Consider the following 20,613-nt stretch of genomic DNA (forward strand, 5'->3'; position numbering starts at 1 on the left):
TTATCTCTCAATTTATTAAATAAAATATCAAAAATATTAATACAGATCTCTAAAACAATTTCAGGCGCACACCAACATTAACCATTTGAATCACCTCTCTTCTCTCTCACATCATTTGATTACACAATTATACCATCGTAATAAAAATAACCCGACAAAATAAACTCGAATAACGCAGTGGGATTAATTCATTGAAAGTTTCTCAAATAACGTAATTTTGTCTAGTTAACTTTTAATTTAAATTCTCCATTTCTGTGCACATGTGCAGAATTCCAACAAAGGTTTTTTTACAATATTTTGTTGATGTGAATAAAAATACATATTAGCGGAATTCAGACATAAATTAGCTAATACTAGGAGCTATTGGAGTAGTTGCAATGATTTTTGTAATTATTGACGCCACCGTACGATACAGAAGTTTGTTCGAAATTCATTTATATTGTATATCGAATATTTGTTCTTGTATCTCTTGTATTTGTTCTTCTATCCCATAATTGTATTATCATTTATAAATGCCATTAAAAAATTAATTTCATTATTTATTCTGTGTTAGTAGGAACACTTATAGAAAATCACATTATAAAAAACGAGAAGTTGGCCATAAATGTGTAATTTCAGAGTTTATTAGAGTTAATTTAACAGTTGTTCAGAACATTGAGTTTCACAACGTGCAGTGACTCGCATTGATATTCGGATACCTTTTAATACAGAATAACTTTTTTCAAGGTGGACGAATGAACTTGTATTTCGTTGAGTTGTTAGAGAAATTACTTTACTGAAAAGTGTCTACACATTTTTTTTTAGAAATTGTAATTGGTTGGAATGAAGAAAAATAAGAAACTCGCGTTTTTTAACTTTTTTTTGTATGAACTTATAACGAAAAATTAAACAATAGGTTTTAAATTGTCTCCGTAACTTACATGCACGCTGAAAATGTCATCAATATCGGTTGACGTTGTTATGAGTTACAAGCAATTTACGATCGCAAAAATCGCAGATTTCTCATAATTTTCATCACTTTGAATCAGAAACTGCAAGAAGTCTGCAAGTTTCGACCTTTCATCGCCTGTAGCTTGACCCTGTAATAACCGATTTACACCGAGACCTACAAAAGGCACTTTCTTAATTTTCGTTGTAAGTTCAGATTAGAAAGTTAAAAAACAGGAGTTCTTCATCATTTTTTGTCATTCCAAGTATAGCAAAATAAAAAAAAAAGTTATTCATATTTTATTAGGTCATTGAGTATAAAATATACTTTATAATTTTACTGCATTTCATACTTAATGATCTAATAGAAGATGTACGAATATTAATGCGAGTCACTGTATTTAAGTGTTTTGAAAGTCAACGAGAAGTAATGCAGTTGTGGCAATATTGGCTGGTTGCAATATAAGATAGAAAGATTCAAGGAATTGATGAATGTCAATGTATTATTTTGGATCTGTTAAAATTATTAAAGAGAAAAGGAATCTGCTATTTAGTTCCTGTTTCTTGTAACTGATGCGAATGATTTTTATTTTGCATAAAAATTCGCAGTCCGGTAATTACCATCTTTTAGATGCAGCTTCCTAGAAACTGCATTTAGCAAAATATACATCCGGCTGGGAAAGACGCGACGGAGGATAAAAGCGGCCCTGCAGCGTGGAAGCGCGCGTTTATCGAGTTCCAGCGAAAACGGCTTGCATGCGGATTAGCATCGCACGAACGAATCCCCTTTATCGTTCTCATTTATTCGCCCCTTCTCCGCATCCTCCTCTTTCACTCGCTGCAACACTTTCTCCGTGCACAATTCTAAGTCACTCCCTGCGACGCATTCCTCAAGATGAATCGGTAACTGTTCCGTGCGCTTCTGACTTGCTAATGTTTCGATCATCTTGCGCAGTTTCTCATTTCAATTGTGATTTATCAGCAGAATCTTGCGACACGGCGCGTTCACTTCCGAGATCTGAATCTAAGGTATCATGGTGCATGGGAATTTCAGATCAGAGCGTGCACTTTTCTCACGAATTTAAATCTTTCTACGGAAATCGTGTAGTTTCGTTCGCTAGTGTTCACCTATTTTCATCCGAGGCTGGACTTAACTAGCGCACAATACATACTTCTCATCTATACGTAACACTTAAGAACTTCAATATTGTAAACTTCTTCTTATTCGATTGTCATAAGAGAATTCAAAATTTCTTGACATTCGAAAGAAGTTCTTGCGTATGTGTAGAAAATGGGACATAGTTTCGCATTTAACGAGTTAGCTGTTTTCGACGAGTATACAGTAATTTCTCCCTAATACGAGCAGAGATTGCGCACAAAAATGGACAAGTTGGGAAGAATTTGGGACAATTTATGATTATTCGAGCTTTGCGGCTCGTTTTTATAGTTACCGATTGTCAACAACTGTAAAAACGAGCCGCAAAGCTCGAATAATCGTATCTCCTCTTTCCAAATTGTCCATCTCAGTGCGAATAAGAGAGAAATTACTGTACTTTTCACAAAGAAATTGCAACATTTCGTGCTATGGCGAGTATAACAATAACAGTGGTTAATAGCAATTGACTTAATAAAGCAGCAAATTATTTTTTTCCGTTAACATATTATATTAATTTGTTCAACATTAACAGATCCCTTATTTTCTTCCATTTGTGATCCAAGGGATTATTATTCAATAACGACGCGGTATTATTATTATTGTTGTTGTTATTATTATTATCATTATCATTATTATTATTATTATTATTATTATTATTATTATTATTATTATTATTATTATTATTATTATTATTATTATCATTATTATCATCATCATTATCATTATCATTATTATTATTGTATAAAACGATTTCTTTAGCATAGTAGCCCTGTAGAAATGTGTTTCACACTAAACGTATGAACCCCTTGAACCATTTAATTATTAAATCGTATAAAATGAAATATCGGATTATTTCAGCAGTGAGAAAAATCTTTTCTAATTGAAATGAATGATTTATTAATCAAGCTACGCACCGTTTGCTTGTAAACATTTTTATCAACGCGTTTCCAATCAAAAATTCTACTTTAAAAAAACTCGTGCAAGAGTTACTTGAATATCATTATTATATTCTAAGAAAACAGCTTGTAACAGTTTATATTATTCATAGGATAGTGGAGCCGGTTACTCTGGGGTGACCAATTGCTGTGCGTCTGGTCTGTTTTCGGGCATAATTAATTTTATATTTATCAAATAAGACATATTAAAGTTTGTTATTCAAAAATAAATTTAAAGAAAAGAATAAAAAAACATAATATGTCTTATTCGATAAATATAAAGTTAATATAAACCAAAGGCACAGCAATTGGACCATATAACCGGCTGCACTACTCTATAATTTATAAAATACCACGCCCGATACGAATTTTAACTTTAATTTGCAACTATCCGACTGAGGTAAACATTTGCTTTTCTATACAGAGTTTTCATTCCGGTCAATGTGAAATGCGAAGACCAAACTGTATTAACAGCATTCTCACGGCTAATCCAACAACATGGAAATCCCATAAAATCAAAATTAATTTATTGAATGAAACGAACATTGAAAAATGAAGATGCACGATACCGAATACTTACACAACTTTCTTGCATTTTTTAAGTCCTGATCAAATTTCGTATGCTGAATATATTAACGCAAAAATTCATTCTCAAATATGGAAATTAATTACGTTACCCATATATGGGCGACATGGCAGTCAACCTGCTAAATTGTCTGTTACATTGAGTTTCGAAAGCCGCGATTCAGTTTCATTCGCCAACTGCGGACGCGTAAATTGAATTCCTTCGCAGACTCCAGTTTACCCTTTTTACTTTAGGTTTGCTCGGATGCTCATTGTCTGGTTCGTATATAAACGCACAGGGCGTGGAATTAACAGTCACGAAAAGAACAATCGTAGTGCGTGCGAAGATTCGCGAACGAGATAATTGTAGTGCGTAATACATAATGACGCACGTAGCGTGCGCGCGCGCGTGTGGGTGATTCGTGTCGAGAGATTTGTGTATTTCGAAGAAAAACATTAACTTCTTTCGTCGAAGATTCATTACAGCGAATTAATCCAAATACGTGCTTTTATGTTATTATTAATATCTATATTTCAGCTTTCGAGCCATGAAATATGAACTTTCTCACTCTTTTTCCAGTTAATCAAAAACCGAAGCTCATATTATTAGTTAATCAAAAACCGAAGCACATATTATTTTGTGCATTTATGACAAAAATTAGCAGATGCAGTTCGAAACAGTATACTCAATTTTTGTCTCTTCTACGTGTTTTCTTGTTTTATTACCTATTAATTTATTATCTTTTAATTCATAATTTGAATTCAGTTACATTGTAATTTTAATTCAATTACACCGTAATCCGTAATTCTAATCCAATTATGTCGTAATTTGTAACTTGAATTCAATTACATCGTAATTCGTAATTTTAATTCAATTACTCCGTAATTCGTAATCGTAATTGAATTACATCGTAATTCGTAGTTAATGCAATTTGATTACTTATTTACCATATTTGATTACTTAAATCTAAATTACGAATTACAATCTGATTGAATTATAATATAATCGAATTACTTTGTAATTATAATTACAACTCCTGGAGTTATTCAATTGTGATTCTGCGCAACCCTGTTTCACATATTTCATTCGAACAAAACTTTATTGGAAATATTAGTCGAATAAAATTTCATTAGAAAGATTTATTCGAATTTATTTGAAAGACCGGTCGAATAAAATTTTATTTAAAATGTTGTTCGATTAAAATTTTATTCGTAGGATTTATATGGAAGATTAGGCTAATAAATTTATTCGGAATATTGTTGAAATAAAATTTTATTTAAACAACGGACAACTCTGTTCAAGTGCATATTGGACTAACAAATTGAAATCGTTGCTATCTGGAACTCGTTGCGAGTTCACATAAATATAAAACCGTGAAGGATAATGAGAAAAATTGAAACGATAGAATTTTTTTGTTGAGCGTAATAGCCTCTTAAAGACTACCGGCGCGGCGCGGCTTCCAACAACGGGCTACGTTACCGGGTAGTGTGAATCCAGCTCCACCCGACACGGATGTAATGCAAGCCGTGTTATAATACGATACAACGAACACGGGTCGCAAAAAACGTGCAGCATCCCCAACACACGAGCGAAGATTCTTAGATATGCTTATACTCGCGGTCCTGTTTACACCGATTTAACAATTTCCGCGAGCTCCGTGACTCTTTCGCGTCAGAATGCTCGCCCTTTTCGAGAATTTTTTAATTCCATTTAATTCCTGGAACGTTATTACTTTGTTAATTTCGTAAATTAGGAACAGCATTTCTTTTTTAGTTAAAATTTCTATTCATTAACTCTCAAACGACTGACCATTTTCGTAAATATAAACACTTGACGATTTTATGAGGATTATCAACTTTATTTAAAGAGAGATTCTGAATATACAATTAATTCTCTTGCAAGTCACATTCACCATTTTGCAAATAACCTTTTTACGAAACAAAATTGGCGTCTTTTATCCAATTTTTAAATTGGATATGAATATAAATACTTGTATATGAAATAATACTTCTACTACGAATAATTAATCTTAATTCATTTAATATGAATTTGATTACACATAATTACAAATAATTGAATTCAATTTGCTAGAGGGCGAATTTCATGTGCTAAAGAATTAATTTGATTAAGGAAAAAGAGAAAACGATCTATAAAAGGATAAATTTTTATTGAAAATGCGGTATCAATCTTTTAAAACATATTTTTGAAGATACTTCTCGTAGACCTAGCGATGTTTTCATTGTTCCTCGTGCAACAGCAATTTATTTGATTTAATTGCTAAAAATGGAGTAATTATATGACGATTTAAATATATTAGGTCATAATGACCCGATATCCGCAATTCGTAGATTAATTCGTGAAAACTGGATTACCAATAAACAATATTAATTAACTATATTAACTATATTAACTATTAACTATATAACAATATTAATTAACTAAACAATATTAATTAAATATTATTTATTTTTATTAATTGAATAATATAGTTTAAATTATTTGATAAGGAAAACAAAAATGTTTTAGGAAATGGTCTGAAACTCGAAGTTCTTGACGTTATTTATACATTTAAAAAAATATCTAGCATGAAAATATTAATATTAATATATTTATAACGAGCGTAATTGCATGATTGTATCGAAGAGAAATAATTTGTCAGATCTCCTCTAATTTTGTACAAATATTGAATATTTTGGTATTAGAAATAAGGAGCATAGATTTTATTAATTAGAAACATCCCAATTTCTATAATTTTATACTTCATATTTTATGTTGTAATTAGAATACTGCTAATTAGTGGAATTTTGAACAAATACTTTTATTTTCTGCTTACTTTCAATCTTAATGCAAACTGAAATAATTCTATTAAATCTCCACTATAGGAATCGTTTTAAACAATTAGAATATGTACGTGTGTCGAATGGCATTTAGGGAGTTATATTTCAATATTTAGATTTTTGTCATTTCATTAATGTTTTTGTAGAACGTGTGTACATTATAATCATCTTTTCATTTACAATTAAATCCTCCTATTGTTCCGTTATTAGAACGAAATAGCACTTCCAATTAGGCGTTTAATTATTTATTGCGTTAGATATATTTATATAGAACAATTTTAGCATCTTGAAATTCAATATTCATTTTACATAAGAAATATGAATTTTTAAAATAGTTTTATTTTTAGCTTTCAGAAATTTAATAGACATGATAAAAATACTGTAAAAAATATATTGACTATAGTTTAAAAAAATCTTAACTAAATCAGTTTTGTTTGGTCAGATTTCAAAATATTCTTATGAAAAATAAGAATATTCTAATTAATTCTAAATAAAAAATTGAACACATTTGTAGAGTGCAGACAATGTTTTAGAATAACAATTTCTCAGTCTGCTAGACTATATGGTGTACATCAGAAGATAATGATTCACAAAATCATTTTTGCAAAGCACTCGCGGTATAATTTAAAATATTCTTTTAAAAAATTAGTTTTCGATTATTATAATATTCTATACAGGGTGAGTTATTTAACTCTTTTCCCTGTATATTACATGTTGCATAAAACAATGTTTCGAACGTCAGTTGTTCGATATAAAGAGTAGCATACACCGCAACAATTAATTGTTTGCAATTTTCGTTGTTTATCAAAATATAAGGTGTTGAGTTTTTTAACTATAACGTGCAAGACTCAATCATGCCATTCAAAAGTCTACTAAATACACAGTACAATATTATTAAGTTGAAAGAGTTCAGAAGTTAATATTTACCGAGATATTCTTTAGTTAATTTTTAATGCAAAAAATGTTCAAAATGTGCAATTTGAATGTTGAAATGTTGAAATTTTCAAAGCACGTAGATAATTAAGTAGTGCGAGTGATACATGTATAAGTGTTTCATATTTTGTCAAGTGACAGTCATATTTCGATAAAAAAGAAAAATAACACAACATTAATTGTTGCCGTGTATGCTTCACTTCATACGAAACAACTTTTATTCGAGACATTTGTGTATGCACATAGTTTGCAAGAAAAATTTAGGGTAAAAGAATTAAATGATTCGCTCTATGTAATCCTTTAAAGTAAACTTTATTAACACGATCTATATTTTTAATAATATCCTATTAATCGACATCTTTTCTGATCGGAAGAGGTATCGGCAAACACGAGATACTAAATTGATTGGTACAGCTCATTACATATTGATCTCATGTCTATCAATAATATTGACACATATTCGTAGATAAAAAAAACACGCAATCTTATATCGTCGGTAGACAGAGAAATGCGCCTCTGTGAATGAGATTGTATGTCTGATGCTTTTTTAATGTGACGCGCGCATCGAGCCGTATGTTTTCCGAACGGATTTAGAAAAGCGTCGACTATACGCGTCTCTAGCTCTCCTAAAGCTTCCGACTAGTGATGGGATTGAGTGCGGCGCAATCAATGTCAAACTTGTCGCCTCGCATTCTACTAATCTGTAATCGTTTCGAATAATGGAAATAATAATTTTCGCAGTGTTCAAAATTTGTCAACGAATTAAATGAAACTGACGCGTCCAGGTTATATTTACTATTGGATACGTATTGTTAGCACATTATTTACCAGAGAACTATTCATGATAATTTAAAACAATTCTGTCACGTAACAATCTGAAAAGATATTAATTGATTTTAATACTCGGTCCGGTGTGTTGACTGATAATCGAAATTGCTACTGTTACTGGCAAATTCGGTAAGATAAATTCTTAGTAGCGAATCGCAGATTCTTAAACAAACATTTAGCACTCGTTGGTAAATAATGTGTTGAGTTTCAAATAAATAAAATTATTGCGGAATTTTATTAAAATTTACCGTTTATCAAATAATATTAAATAAAATAGAATTGATTTCATATTGCACATTTGTTGTTTATTGCACATTTGTTGTTTATTGCACATTTGTTGTTTATTGCATATTTATTGTTTATTGCACAATCGAATATTTCGGCTGTTTTTATTCTTTTCTTTAATTTTTTCAAAGATTTTAGGACTTTATTCAGGAAATTCAATCATTTCATGCAGGAAGTCAATTAAATAAATTACAGTAGAATAATACTCATTTGAATAATTATCTGTCGATTTTATATATATATTCTAATTGTTATTTGAAAAAAGTTTGCCACTAGTCCCACTGATGTTATTAACATTTACACCGGTACTTCATTTCCTTGTCGTAAATTCTTTAATGCGTTCCTTTCTTCTAGAGAGTACAATTTTTATCTTAAAATCCGGATCATCAATTATGGTTTTAATTACAGTAAAATCCGACATCTCAGATTTAGAACACGCGCAATTAAAACCATTGTACAATAAAAAGGATATTAATTAGTCTAATAAAGAATCATTTATTATACCAAGGATAACGTGGGACATTAATGCTTTCCTTTCCAAAGTGGAGTGCAGTATAAGATCCGTTCTACGAATAATTAGTAAAAATTTGACAATAGATTATTACAACTTCAAGTACTTCCTTTCGGAAAACAACTATAATTGTGAACAGCTCGTTATCTGCAATCGTACCGGTTACTTATTATTCGCAAAATGAATCGAAATAGTGGAAAACACGTAACTCTGTAACCATAAATTTAAAAGATATATCTATGGCGAATTTATTCAATAAATTCGATTCATTGAACATACGTTCATAAAGATTCGTATTGTGTCATAATTGCGTCGTCATAATTTTTTATTTTTATTTTATTTTTGTATCTTTTATTTTTTTTACTTATCTAAAAAAATTTTTCATTTTATTATTCCTTTTTTTGTGTCGTTTGCACTAAATAAAACAATACTGCATTATATGCTTCAACTATAGTACGTACTTTTAATTTAATAAGACATATATTTGTTAAAATATCAAATTTTATTCAAATATTAACGATACCTAAATAACGTTTTTCTTTATTTTCGTGGTGAGTAATCTTTGAGTTCACTGAAATACACTGAAAAATATGCGAAAATTCGCATAAAAAACTACGGTCTACTAATTACAGTATACATTTTATATTTAATGATTAAAACTATGTTCGTATTGTGATATAAAAATCTTTCTGCAAAATCGATAAGTTCTGGATAAAGCAATTAATTCGGTGCTTATCGAGTTTTTTTCAATAAAGATTGAAACATGAATCATGATACATTGCGTGTGCAGAGTGAATGACATCTAATCGTTTATTTTTCTGTTAATTATAATTTCGTACGATACGAAGTTACAATAATGTGTCAATTGATTTTTAATTATACAGTCTCCTTCCATGCACAGCTAACCATGCTACATTTATTAGCAATTTGAAAAAAAAGCCGAAAGCATTGCACTTTGCAGCTGTTTTTATTCATTAATCATACCAACTGGAACAATTTCTCAATAATATTCCGATCGTTAGTAATATTGGATTCGCAATAGCGTTATTTCAGTTTCTTCCATTACTGCAGAAATGTTCACCGCGTATATCTTTTAGCAACTATCATTCAAATTCAGAAGGTAAAAATAACCTACAGAGCTGGAATTGTGATCTATGTTTCTGTTGTTTACATTGAAGATTACGTTTATAGAGCAAACGTTTAAATCCATGAATCATGTGTTCTTTAAAAATAGAATTCTCCTGCATAGTGTGATCCTGTCTTCAATATGATTTATATGTATGCAATATACACGTCAACATACCAATATTAAATTATCAGTTGACTGCGGATTTTATCCATTTATGAAAAAAATTAGTATTCGCAATATCGAAACACTAGGAAAATAAAAACTGTTTAGTAATGTAGACATATTACTTGCGATCTATTAAAATTATCAAAGACGAAGAATGTAACATCTAAGTGACACCTTTTTTGCAATAGATGCTGAAACTTTTTATTTTGCATAAAGATCCGCCGTATAATTATTAATGCACAGACAATTATATGTGAATTTCTCAAATTCTAGTCCATTTGAATTACCATAACTTACTAGCTAGCCATAACTTAGCACAATGATAGAACTTCGTTCAGGCGTTTACTCTCCCAATTAAAAATTTCAATAGTATTATGAATAATTAATTAGTTTTAGTCATTCTTTTGTAATCCTCATTAATACAAACATTTTCCATCACATTCTTGAACGATCGTTTCAAATAAAACTTCGTTTCGAACTAGTTTTTGAAATTAATTTTAAATGAGGAAGAAGGAACTTATATTGTTATTTACTTAATCAATTCGTTTTTTAATACGTTTCTAAGAAAACTTATGAATCATTAATAGCAGAGTCCATGGAAAACTGATATGTGTAACATGGCAACGTTTGCTATGCAGACTGTGATTTGCTTAATTTTTTTAGAATCCACTACAAGCCTCGTTTTAAAATTCATTTGTACTAGCCGACGAGAGATAATAAACAATGGAAAAATTTGACAGGAGTAATTCTCACAGCGAAAATTGTAATAACAAGTATGTCGTAGTGATTGTATCGTCAGGGAACCTCAAACGCGGCAGCTGCGATCAACATAATCGCGACTTGTTAAATGAAAACAGTTTTCTAGATATTTTCAAGTAGTTTGCAACAATAGGAGCACTTCCGAGTTGGTCCATTTTAATCATTAGAAATTTAATATAATATTACCAAGCTAAACTAAAGTGTGACATATAATAGGCTTCAAGATCTGTGGAAGGAAACTGTAAAACAAGTCCAAATTTCATGACTCCAAGGCTGAGATAAAGATAATAACTAGGCACAGGATTTTATGCATTTATGGCAAAGGTAAGTAGATGAAATTTATATAAATGAAAAAATGAAAAAATTAAGAATATCAATACATTAATGTTAACTTATTAAAATGATGAAATACTAGATGAAATTTAAAACAGTGAAAAGATTCAAAGTTTATGAATATCGATACATTAATTCCAACTTATTGGAATGATAAAATACCAGATGAAATTTAAAACAGTGAAAAGATTCATTTAAGAATATCGATACATCAATTTCAACTTATTAGAGAATGATTAAATACAGAAAGAAACTTCTATTTGGTTCTTATTTCTTATAACTAATGCACACAATCTTTACGGTACATAAACATCCGCAGTAAGTTATTAGTAATTCAAGTGACGAGAATTAAATCGCGAAAGATGTTCCCATCGTTACCGAAATATTGTAAATACGTTCAGCATCTCTTTTTTATATATTAAACGGGAACACAACAATTGAATTTCTATGCCCAATTCACTATAATAAGGCACAATCCCTCACTTAAATGATGTAGTACATAAGATATTTCTACATAGTGAAATAAAGTTTAGTATCGAGCATGAGGATAAATTGTTGCAAAATGTAATAAGAAATTTGACGAATTGAGAAATCGAAGGTATAACATATTAAATAAATGGATTATTATTGCTGATAGTGCCCTTTAATTACCCTTATGAATAATAAATTTGTATAGCGTATTGAAATGAAAATCATTAATCCACGCTGGTTATACGTCATGCTGGTATGTCGAGTTGTGCTAACTCAATTGCATTGTAATTAAATTTCGTAATTTAATCTCATTGTATTTCAATTACATGGTGATTCGACTACGTTGTAATTCAATCACATAATTCAAACTTTACAGTTAATTTAATTGCTAATTATTTTAATCACGAGTATAATTTAAATAGAATGTATGCTGTCCTATTCAAATAGAATACAGTGTAATTGAAACATAATTCTTTAAATTACAAGTCAGAATTTTGAAGAAACGAGATGCATTTTTATGTTTTTCTTTCGTATACTCATTTTTCGTCTCTCCTACCTCTACGTATTTTCTTCTCTTATTACAGGTTATTTTATTATCTTTGAATTTGTAATTTTTATTCAGTTACATCGTAATTCTTCATTTTAATTCAATTACATAGTAATTCTTCATTTTAATTCAATTGCATAATAATTCTTCATTTTAATTCAATTACATAATAATTCTTCATTTTAATTCAATTGCATAATAATTCTTCATTTTAATTCAATTACATAGTAATTCTTCATTTTAATTCGATTACATTGTAATTCGTAATTAATATAATTTAATTACTTCGTATTTTGTAATTGTATTCAATTGCTATTGTGAGTTACAACGTAATTGACTTGAATGGAGATCTAAGTAACGAATTACAATGTGATTGAATTATAATATAATGGAATTACTTTGTAGTTATAATTCCTTCGTGAGTAATTCAATCGTAATTCTGCAGAACCCTGCTTACTAGCAGGGTTGTTATATTGCAATAAATTCATATCTAACGAACATTTGACAAAGTTTAGTACACATATTAGTTGTACAATACTACAGTAGCTGCTTTTTATACTTACTACTTAATAATATTATTACTAAAATTAATAGCAATAAAGTAATCACTTAAGTTACCTTACATATTGCATGGCTTAATAACCACCAAATTGTACATTTATCTATATAAACCTTCGCATTTGTATAAAATAACACTATATATTTACGTAAAACTGACGATTGTTCTAACACACACACACAAATAAGAAAACACAAATGGTTGGAGTTTTATCTAATTGGAGAAAAATATAATCTTTTTCTGTCAATATCGACGTTTTACTCAGCGAATGGAAAAATAATGAAACATAAATCAACTTCAAAATCGTTTAACCTTTAAATAGGACCACTGTCTAAAATTTACTGCGCGGACGATATTTTATGTATTACGTGACTCTATGAATATCGACAAAGTTGCAATTTATTTTTATTCCGTTCTTTTAAGATGTACGAACTTTTCCAACAAAGAACCATGACCAATATTTAACGTTAGAGAAGAGAATCATCCGAAAAACATTCGTGTGATACAGAAAACAAGGCATTTGCGAAGTGTCGATACTGCAAGTGCTTTATATTTTAACAACTCATACAAACTAGTTTAGAATATTTATAATTAAACTTTGGATTGCATGTATTTATAAAATAGCTATGTAGGTGAAATATAATCCAATGAAAATATCAGAAAGATTTGAAAATCTATTGCTATATTATTGTTAAACTATTGAATTTTGAAAAGGGAAATCACTTGTAAACGAGTTTAGAATATTTACAACTAAATTTCGGACGGTATGCATTTATAAAAAAAGTTATATAGGCAACATATAGTGCGAAAATATGACAAAAATATAGTTGATAAAGAAAATATATTTCTATGTAACTATTATTTGTTGCAATTAAAATTGGCATTTTTATTTTGTACAATGATTCTCAGTCTATTTGTAACGTGAAGAAATCGCTGATTCATTCTCAACATAAATTAGTTTTCAATATATTATTTTAATATTAATTACTCTAATTAAATTTTACATAGAAGCGTTAGTAGAAAATTCATAATTGAAAAAGTTCATTCTATGATCAAACGTGTTGAAACAAATGTATAATCATTTTCATTGTGTCGCATTTTCACTCCATTTTTAATGTTAATTATAATGTAAAATAAAAATTTCAAACAGGCATCTAAATCTTCCGTTTATCAATTTTCAATCCTGAACAATCTAATGTGTGTGAGTGACAGATCCGTAGCTGTTTCATTTATTTAATTTGTTTAAATGTTTCACTTTCTTTATAACAATTTATATTTGTAACAATCTGTGACATTGATTGTAGGAAAATCAGTACGAAAGAAATTTCGAAACTAATGGAAAACTGAAAAATATCGATTATGGAATCAATGTAACAACCAAAATAGACAATGATCGATTATTATCAGTTTCTCGTAAAAGTTAATCGAAACAAAGACCTTACATGATCGTTTTAAAAATCGATATTATAACAGGTTGTTAGAAAAGTGTTTTCGTTTTTCGAAAATATTTGTAAGATTGTTAAAAAAGTATTTGATTCAGTATTTTATCAATAAAAATCAACAAGAAAAATGTCGAAAAGTTGTAGAACAATACATCATTAAATATTGTTTATTGGCAGTTTGTAAACCTTGCTTAAAATATGAACACGAAAATTATGAAATTCTTCAAGTTACCAAACGAGTGTCAGATTTACTCGCATTTAATTACAGCGAACTCTTAACAAGCCTTTGATTTAATTATAACAATAACAAAGATAACAAAGTTATGATATCGTGGAAGCAGGTGAAATCAAATCGGATCAATTCATTTATCAATTTTTCGAAAATGGCCTTATGAAACGAGTTCAGAAAACTTTTGTATTTGAATGTCTTTAAAAATCGCGTATCAAACTTTTCGCATAATTGAATATAATTTCGGTAATTATGCAGAAAGTAGAGAATAACATTTTCAGTAACTTTTCCCTATAAATGTTCACTGATTGTTCTCAACTTTAGACCTCAAGTTATTCATGAAAATAGTTTATTGTCAAATTTGCTTTGAAATTTGAATTAGTGGTGAATCAGATAATACAATAAAGAAACAACACTCGCAGTTCTCTATTAAATTTTATGGTATATTATAAACACGTTAAATAGACAGAAAATCAGACAAACTTGTCCAATAAATAATAAGAATAGATAAGACAAGATTTATTATAGCATTTGTTTTTGTAACCCTCTTATATATCGCAAATTCTACCAAAGCTTGACTTATTTAATAGATTGTAGTAAAAATTAATTTTCAGATCTGTTTAAAAAATCGTGTTAGTCATGTATGAGTGACGTGACACTCAGAGCGTTAAATAGGAAATGTTTCATGTGAATATTTCACATCACAGTAAAAACGTCATCGAAACGAAAATTCAATGATATTTCGTATCAATTGTGCACATTGTGCCTTTTTGTATTTCTGCTTCATTTTACAAATCGACGAAACTCATTTTGTAGTTGACAACTCGACGTTATTTCAACAATTATGGATAATAATCAGTAATGTTTCGAGTGACCTAAAGATTCAATACACAATCGTTTACTGTAATATTACTAATCGAATTACTATATTATTAATCGAATCCTGTTTTCTCATACGGTTTTCTACATCAGTCTCGTCCGTTTTAACAATTTCATCCTAAAAACAAAATGTTTCCTAATCGAAAAATGTCATTCGCGACACAAACTCGTTCAATCTGCAACTGTGTTCGGAATAATGTCCAAATTAAAGTCCATTAAATTCGAAAATAAATTAAATTCCATTTAAATAAAATCTCGATTAATGAAATTCTGCTATATACATCTAAGAAAAACTAAGTAAAAAGTTACGCTGTTCAACACGTATGTATTTCGTGTAACAGTGTACATTCGTGTAACATTTCGGCAACTTTGTGTAAACATTTCTAAAAACGTCATTGCGAAGAAGCAAAAGCTTTTGCTCTTTGACAACAAAGCTGGATACATATTCAATGAAAAGTATTTCAATCGTATAAGAAGCGTTTCCGCACGGACTATAATTCTTAAATTACAATCTTATTTGACACGTTTCTATTCTTAACGTAAAACCGTTCGCGAAACTTAAATACCAGTAGATCACGGTCAAATTGCATTTCACTTCCACGCTCAATACAATACATTCTACGTTCGTCGTAATTACTGCGTCTATTTAAAAATTCGTACAATTCCATTGTGTAATAACAGATTCTTTTTGCGATGTGAACAGAACAACGGGTTTGTTATTTACCGAAGTATACGATTTGGAACAGCTGTAAATTAATCCTGTGGTTGCAAGGAAGAAAGCCGCATATCACATGTTTTCACTTCCGAGATAAAGTTCCGACTTAAAGCTCTGATCACCAATGCTTAGTTCTTCAAAATGTATAATTTTTATGAACTTATCGAATTTCTTTTTAGCGATTTCCTTCTGACAAACACGTAAATCGTATATGCTACAGTTCAACTAATGCGTTAATTGACATTAATACATTAATATTAGACTTGCAGCGTTCTTCCTTATAGCCACAAAATAGTAAGCTGTGCTTCTTTGTTCTCTCTCCGCGTTTACAAACTGTAACGCGAGACATGCAATGAAAAACGATTCTAAATCTTATCGACTTAATATAGACATCAATAAATTATTTATCCGCAAGTGATATATCTGTTGTTGCTTCTCCAAACTAAACGTGGCATAAAAAGTGCGTGGCATAACAGCTCGTTTTTGTGATTCGACAGTGTTTACATTGCAAACAAAGGTTTTCGAATGAGCGAAGGAAAGATTCCTTCGTGTCATGTCATGCTCTACGAAACCCGGATAGGTGTAACGGTGAGGGAACTGCCGTGAAAAACATTCAGGACATTTACCAAGACTGTGCAGCTCATCGTACAGTTAAAAAAATGATTTTCAAAGACTCAGACACGACGAATTTTCATCTGAACGACGAATTTCGGCTTATTCCTTTCGATAACATTATACCGAATTTGTTAGTGAATAATTTAATTCAATTTTATTTAGTTTTATGTAATTTATTTACAGAAATTCAACATAATAACAATAATAGTAATAATAATAATAATAATAATAATAATAATAATAATAATAATACAATAATAACAACGATAATGGGAATGATAACAATATCATTAGACTATACAAAACAAACGCAAACTAAGCATCTTAGCTTCTAATAACATTATATAGTTGGTTTATAAATTCATTAAAATCATCAATGATTGTCGTTATTATAAATGTTAGCCAAATTACGAATTCTATTCAAAGGATTAGTATAGAGAAGACCAGAGACATAGTGATAAGCGGCACAATATTAAATTTATTTATTTTACTCTTCTATTAAACAATCTCAAAACTCCGAAAACATTGTGGATAGATCGAAATATAAATCGTATTTTTGTGTTTTAAAAAATCGAAGTTAGATGTGTGAATATTGTTATAGAAATATTTTGGTAGAATTCTTAGCTGTCCAATGACTCAATACAAAAATCATTTCTTTGACCTCGGCAATTAAAGACGAGAATATACTGTGACTAAACAATTTGATCAGAATGGTGGCCTTGACAGTGCATTTATTTGAAGCTTGAAGACGAAGAAAAGTAATTCGCACGACTCCGTGGTTAAATTGCTACAATTTATTCAACTGAAAAACAAAAAAAAGGCGTCCGAGTGTTGTCAAAAGCTGTACACTCTGCGTTCTTCTGTTTGGTCGGTGTTCGATTCTTTTGCTAAGTTTGCACTCGAAGAAGGAAAATAGTGTCCGATAAAAAGAGGCCGTGTAAAGCCAATGGAACCATACTTTTAATTTAAACCGAATCTGCGAACCCAACACTCTTATTTTTGATCGGTACCTGTAACTCGCTCGACTCCATTGCTAAATTTCTATTCACTCAATTTTGTTTTTACACGGTAGATACATTAATATATACCTAGAAATTTGCGATCACTGGAAATAAACGTCCTTAAAATTTAAATCAAGCAACTTTCTTAACCGTGCTAAATCGAATGAAATCGTGTAAAAAAGAAATTAAATTTATTTTTCTAGACTGTGCTATATCAAAATCGTGTAAAAAATCCCGTGAAATAAACAGGGGTGTAATTAATAAATTAGATAAATTATTTTCCCTGGAAAAGGGAAAATGGTAAAAAGGTTGTCAAAAAACGACCAGAACCGCAATCAACTAAAATAGTTTTTTGTTGTCGATGCTCGCGACTGGTTCGATCCCATCGCTGAATTGTCATAAATTTTGCACCGGAAGACGAAAACGGACTGTGAAAAGCGAACGAACGCGTGCTTCCGACAAATGCCGCGGACTCCACAGTTTCGTTCAGAAATTCCGTGTTGTTCGGTGCTCGCGACTCGCTCGACCCCACCGCTGAATGTTGGACTGCCTCGCGAGGCACGGCTCGTGACGTAGATACCTGTCGCGCCTCCATGTTTGCCTCGTCCCGAGTCTGCCTCGAATCGAGTCGAGTCGCTGCCAGTCGGGTTTCCATCGTGCTTCGGGCTGCCTCACTGCGATCTGCTTGTTCTGTTCGAACGGCTCTGAAGCAGTCCCGGCCTCCATAGCACACGCTTCGTTCCCGAGCATGGACAACGAGAAGTGTAAAATCTTCATCGAGGTCTACAAGAGGCATCGGTCGTTGTGGGACCCGAAACACTACGATTATCACAACAGCGCGATAAGGGAGTGCTCCTGGCGAGAAATAAGTTCGATTCTGAACTTACCTGTTGCCGAACTCAAAAACAAAATGAAATCGCTGATGGGCACCTACCGGAGAGAAAAATCCCGGCAAAAAAAGAGTCTGATTACTCGATCAGGTACGTATTAATTACGAGCACACGGAGTTAAACTAGTTTTAAACTCCAGTTTTAATTCCCCTCTTAAACTAGTTATATCTACAATGGATCGCGTTTGTTCTACTCGCAGGGAAGGGAGACATTTATGTGTCCAAATGGTTCGCTTTCGATTGTTTCAACTTTCTGTCCGATCGGGATAACAGCAATCAAACTATGGAAGTATTGACCAAAGTAAGTTCTTCTACTGTCGTAATAATAGTATACGGAATTTCTGATAAGGATTTCTCACCCAAATATATCGCTCGAACGTCTCGAACCTTGCATCCCCTAAACTTAGAAATTGCTCGGTCGGTAATATCACTCGATGCTCGCGGTATTTGAAATACGACTGCGATACGTTGCGATACATAAATTATTGTTGAACTGTGGATATTCTTGCGAAGTAAACATTTTTCAAAACGATTGGAAGACTCAAAAAGTAATTGAAATGAATTATTTCTTTTAATAATCTTGATATGTGTAACAATATTATTAAATTCTTCTTGTGAATGATGAAATTCTTCATCTGAAATGTTTATTTCTTAGATTTCGTCTTTGAAATTTTAAATGTTAGATCACTTTCAAAAATTATGGGAAATCTTCGATGGAAATAAATAACGTCAAACGATATGTTATGTTTTATACAGAGTATAATTATATTATTTTTACGTAAAATTTATATTAAAAGAGAGATGTAGAATTTATAACAAAATTATTTAGTACTCTTATTTAATATGAAGTACGATAAATATGCAGTCAACTCGCAATTTTTTTTTTAATAAAGCATCGTACGAAGAAAGATTTCTTTACGATTATAATTAACTTTCCTTTATATTTAATTTATTTAACTTGATTAATTCTCGAATAAAATTTAACCTCGTAAGTGGAAATGTTTATTCTTCAAGAGAATAAATATATTTATATATATAATTAAAAAATTTTGTTTAATAATATCGTAAATAAGAAATAATTATGGATGCTACGTTTTTTTAAATTCTACTTTATTGTATCTTTTGAAAAGTTTGATAATGTTCGAGCGAGTTTAATATGCTAGTTGAAATTAATTGATGAATTAGTAAAAGTGTAAGCACGCAACGTTGCGTATCTGTTTACACGGCAACCACAGGCTTTACGCTAAAAATTAATTGCACAATTTTATTTTGCAAATATTACTTCTGCAGACTTTATTCACCTTTTGTAATTATTTGTAATAAAATTCATATGAAATTTAAAAGTTCAGTGCCACTGTATAAATGATTAGTGAAAATTACTGTAGAATAATTATTTACAATGAAATTTGTATGATTTTATAAATAAATTTACAAAGTTAGTCACGTAATTTGTACACCTCGAACAACTTCTAACGGTCGGCTATTTTTTATGCACAAAAATATTAGTTTTGAACACAAACCTATGTCACTGTATTCTATACTAAATAATGACTAGACTATAGATCTTTATGCAAAATAAAACTTATTTTAATCAATTGCAACAAAAATGAGCAAAACAAAAATTTCTTTCTTTACTCAACAATTTCAGTGAGTTGAAAATAGTACATAGATGTCCTTAAATTCTTTTAGTATTGTCATTGTTTGTAATTTCACGTACGTTCATTTATTATAAATGCATAAATTCCATGATATAATAATAACACGCAAAAGATTAAAATTATTGAGTATTTTACACAAAATAAAACACGTTACATTTTAAATTTTTGGAAACATTATATATGACAAAAATAGATTCGTTAAACCACGTTCACAGTTTTGTAAGATAATTTCTTTTATTTCGTTT

At 30.2% G+C, this 20,613-nt stretch overlaps 1 protein-coding gene across 10 annotated transcripts in view; it reads left to right on the forward strand.

Annotated features, from left to right (window-relative positions):
- Positions 1 to 20,613, forward strand: part of Frl (formin-like protein) — a 161,986-nt gene that overhangs the window by 100,528 nt on the left and 40,845 nt on the right. The window contains exons 1-2 of one of the 10 annotated variants that reach the window (XM_033477801.2): positions 18,201 to 18,801; positions 18,911 to 19,011. The exons of 8 other annotated variants lie outside the window; for them this stretch is intronic. In XM_033477801.2, the coding sequence (XP_033333692.1) occupies positions 18,570 to 18,801; positions 18,911 to 19,011 (333 nt within the window). In that variant the 5' untranslated portion in view covers positions 18,201 to 18,569. Of the gene's footprint in view, positions 1 to 18,200; positions 18,802 to 18,910; positions 19,012 to 20,613 lie in introns of those variants that run through there. One more of the 10 variants, XM_076528260.1, reaches the window with a different exon arrangement.

Source organism: Megalopta genalis, chromosome 1, assembly GCF_051020955.1.
Source record: "Megalopta genalis isolate 19385.01 chromosome 1, iyMegGena1_principal, whole genome shotgun sequence".
NCBI lineage: Eukaryota > Metazoa > Arthropoda > Insecta > Hymenoptera > Halictidae > Megalopta > Megalopta genalis.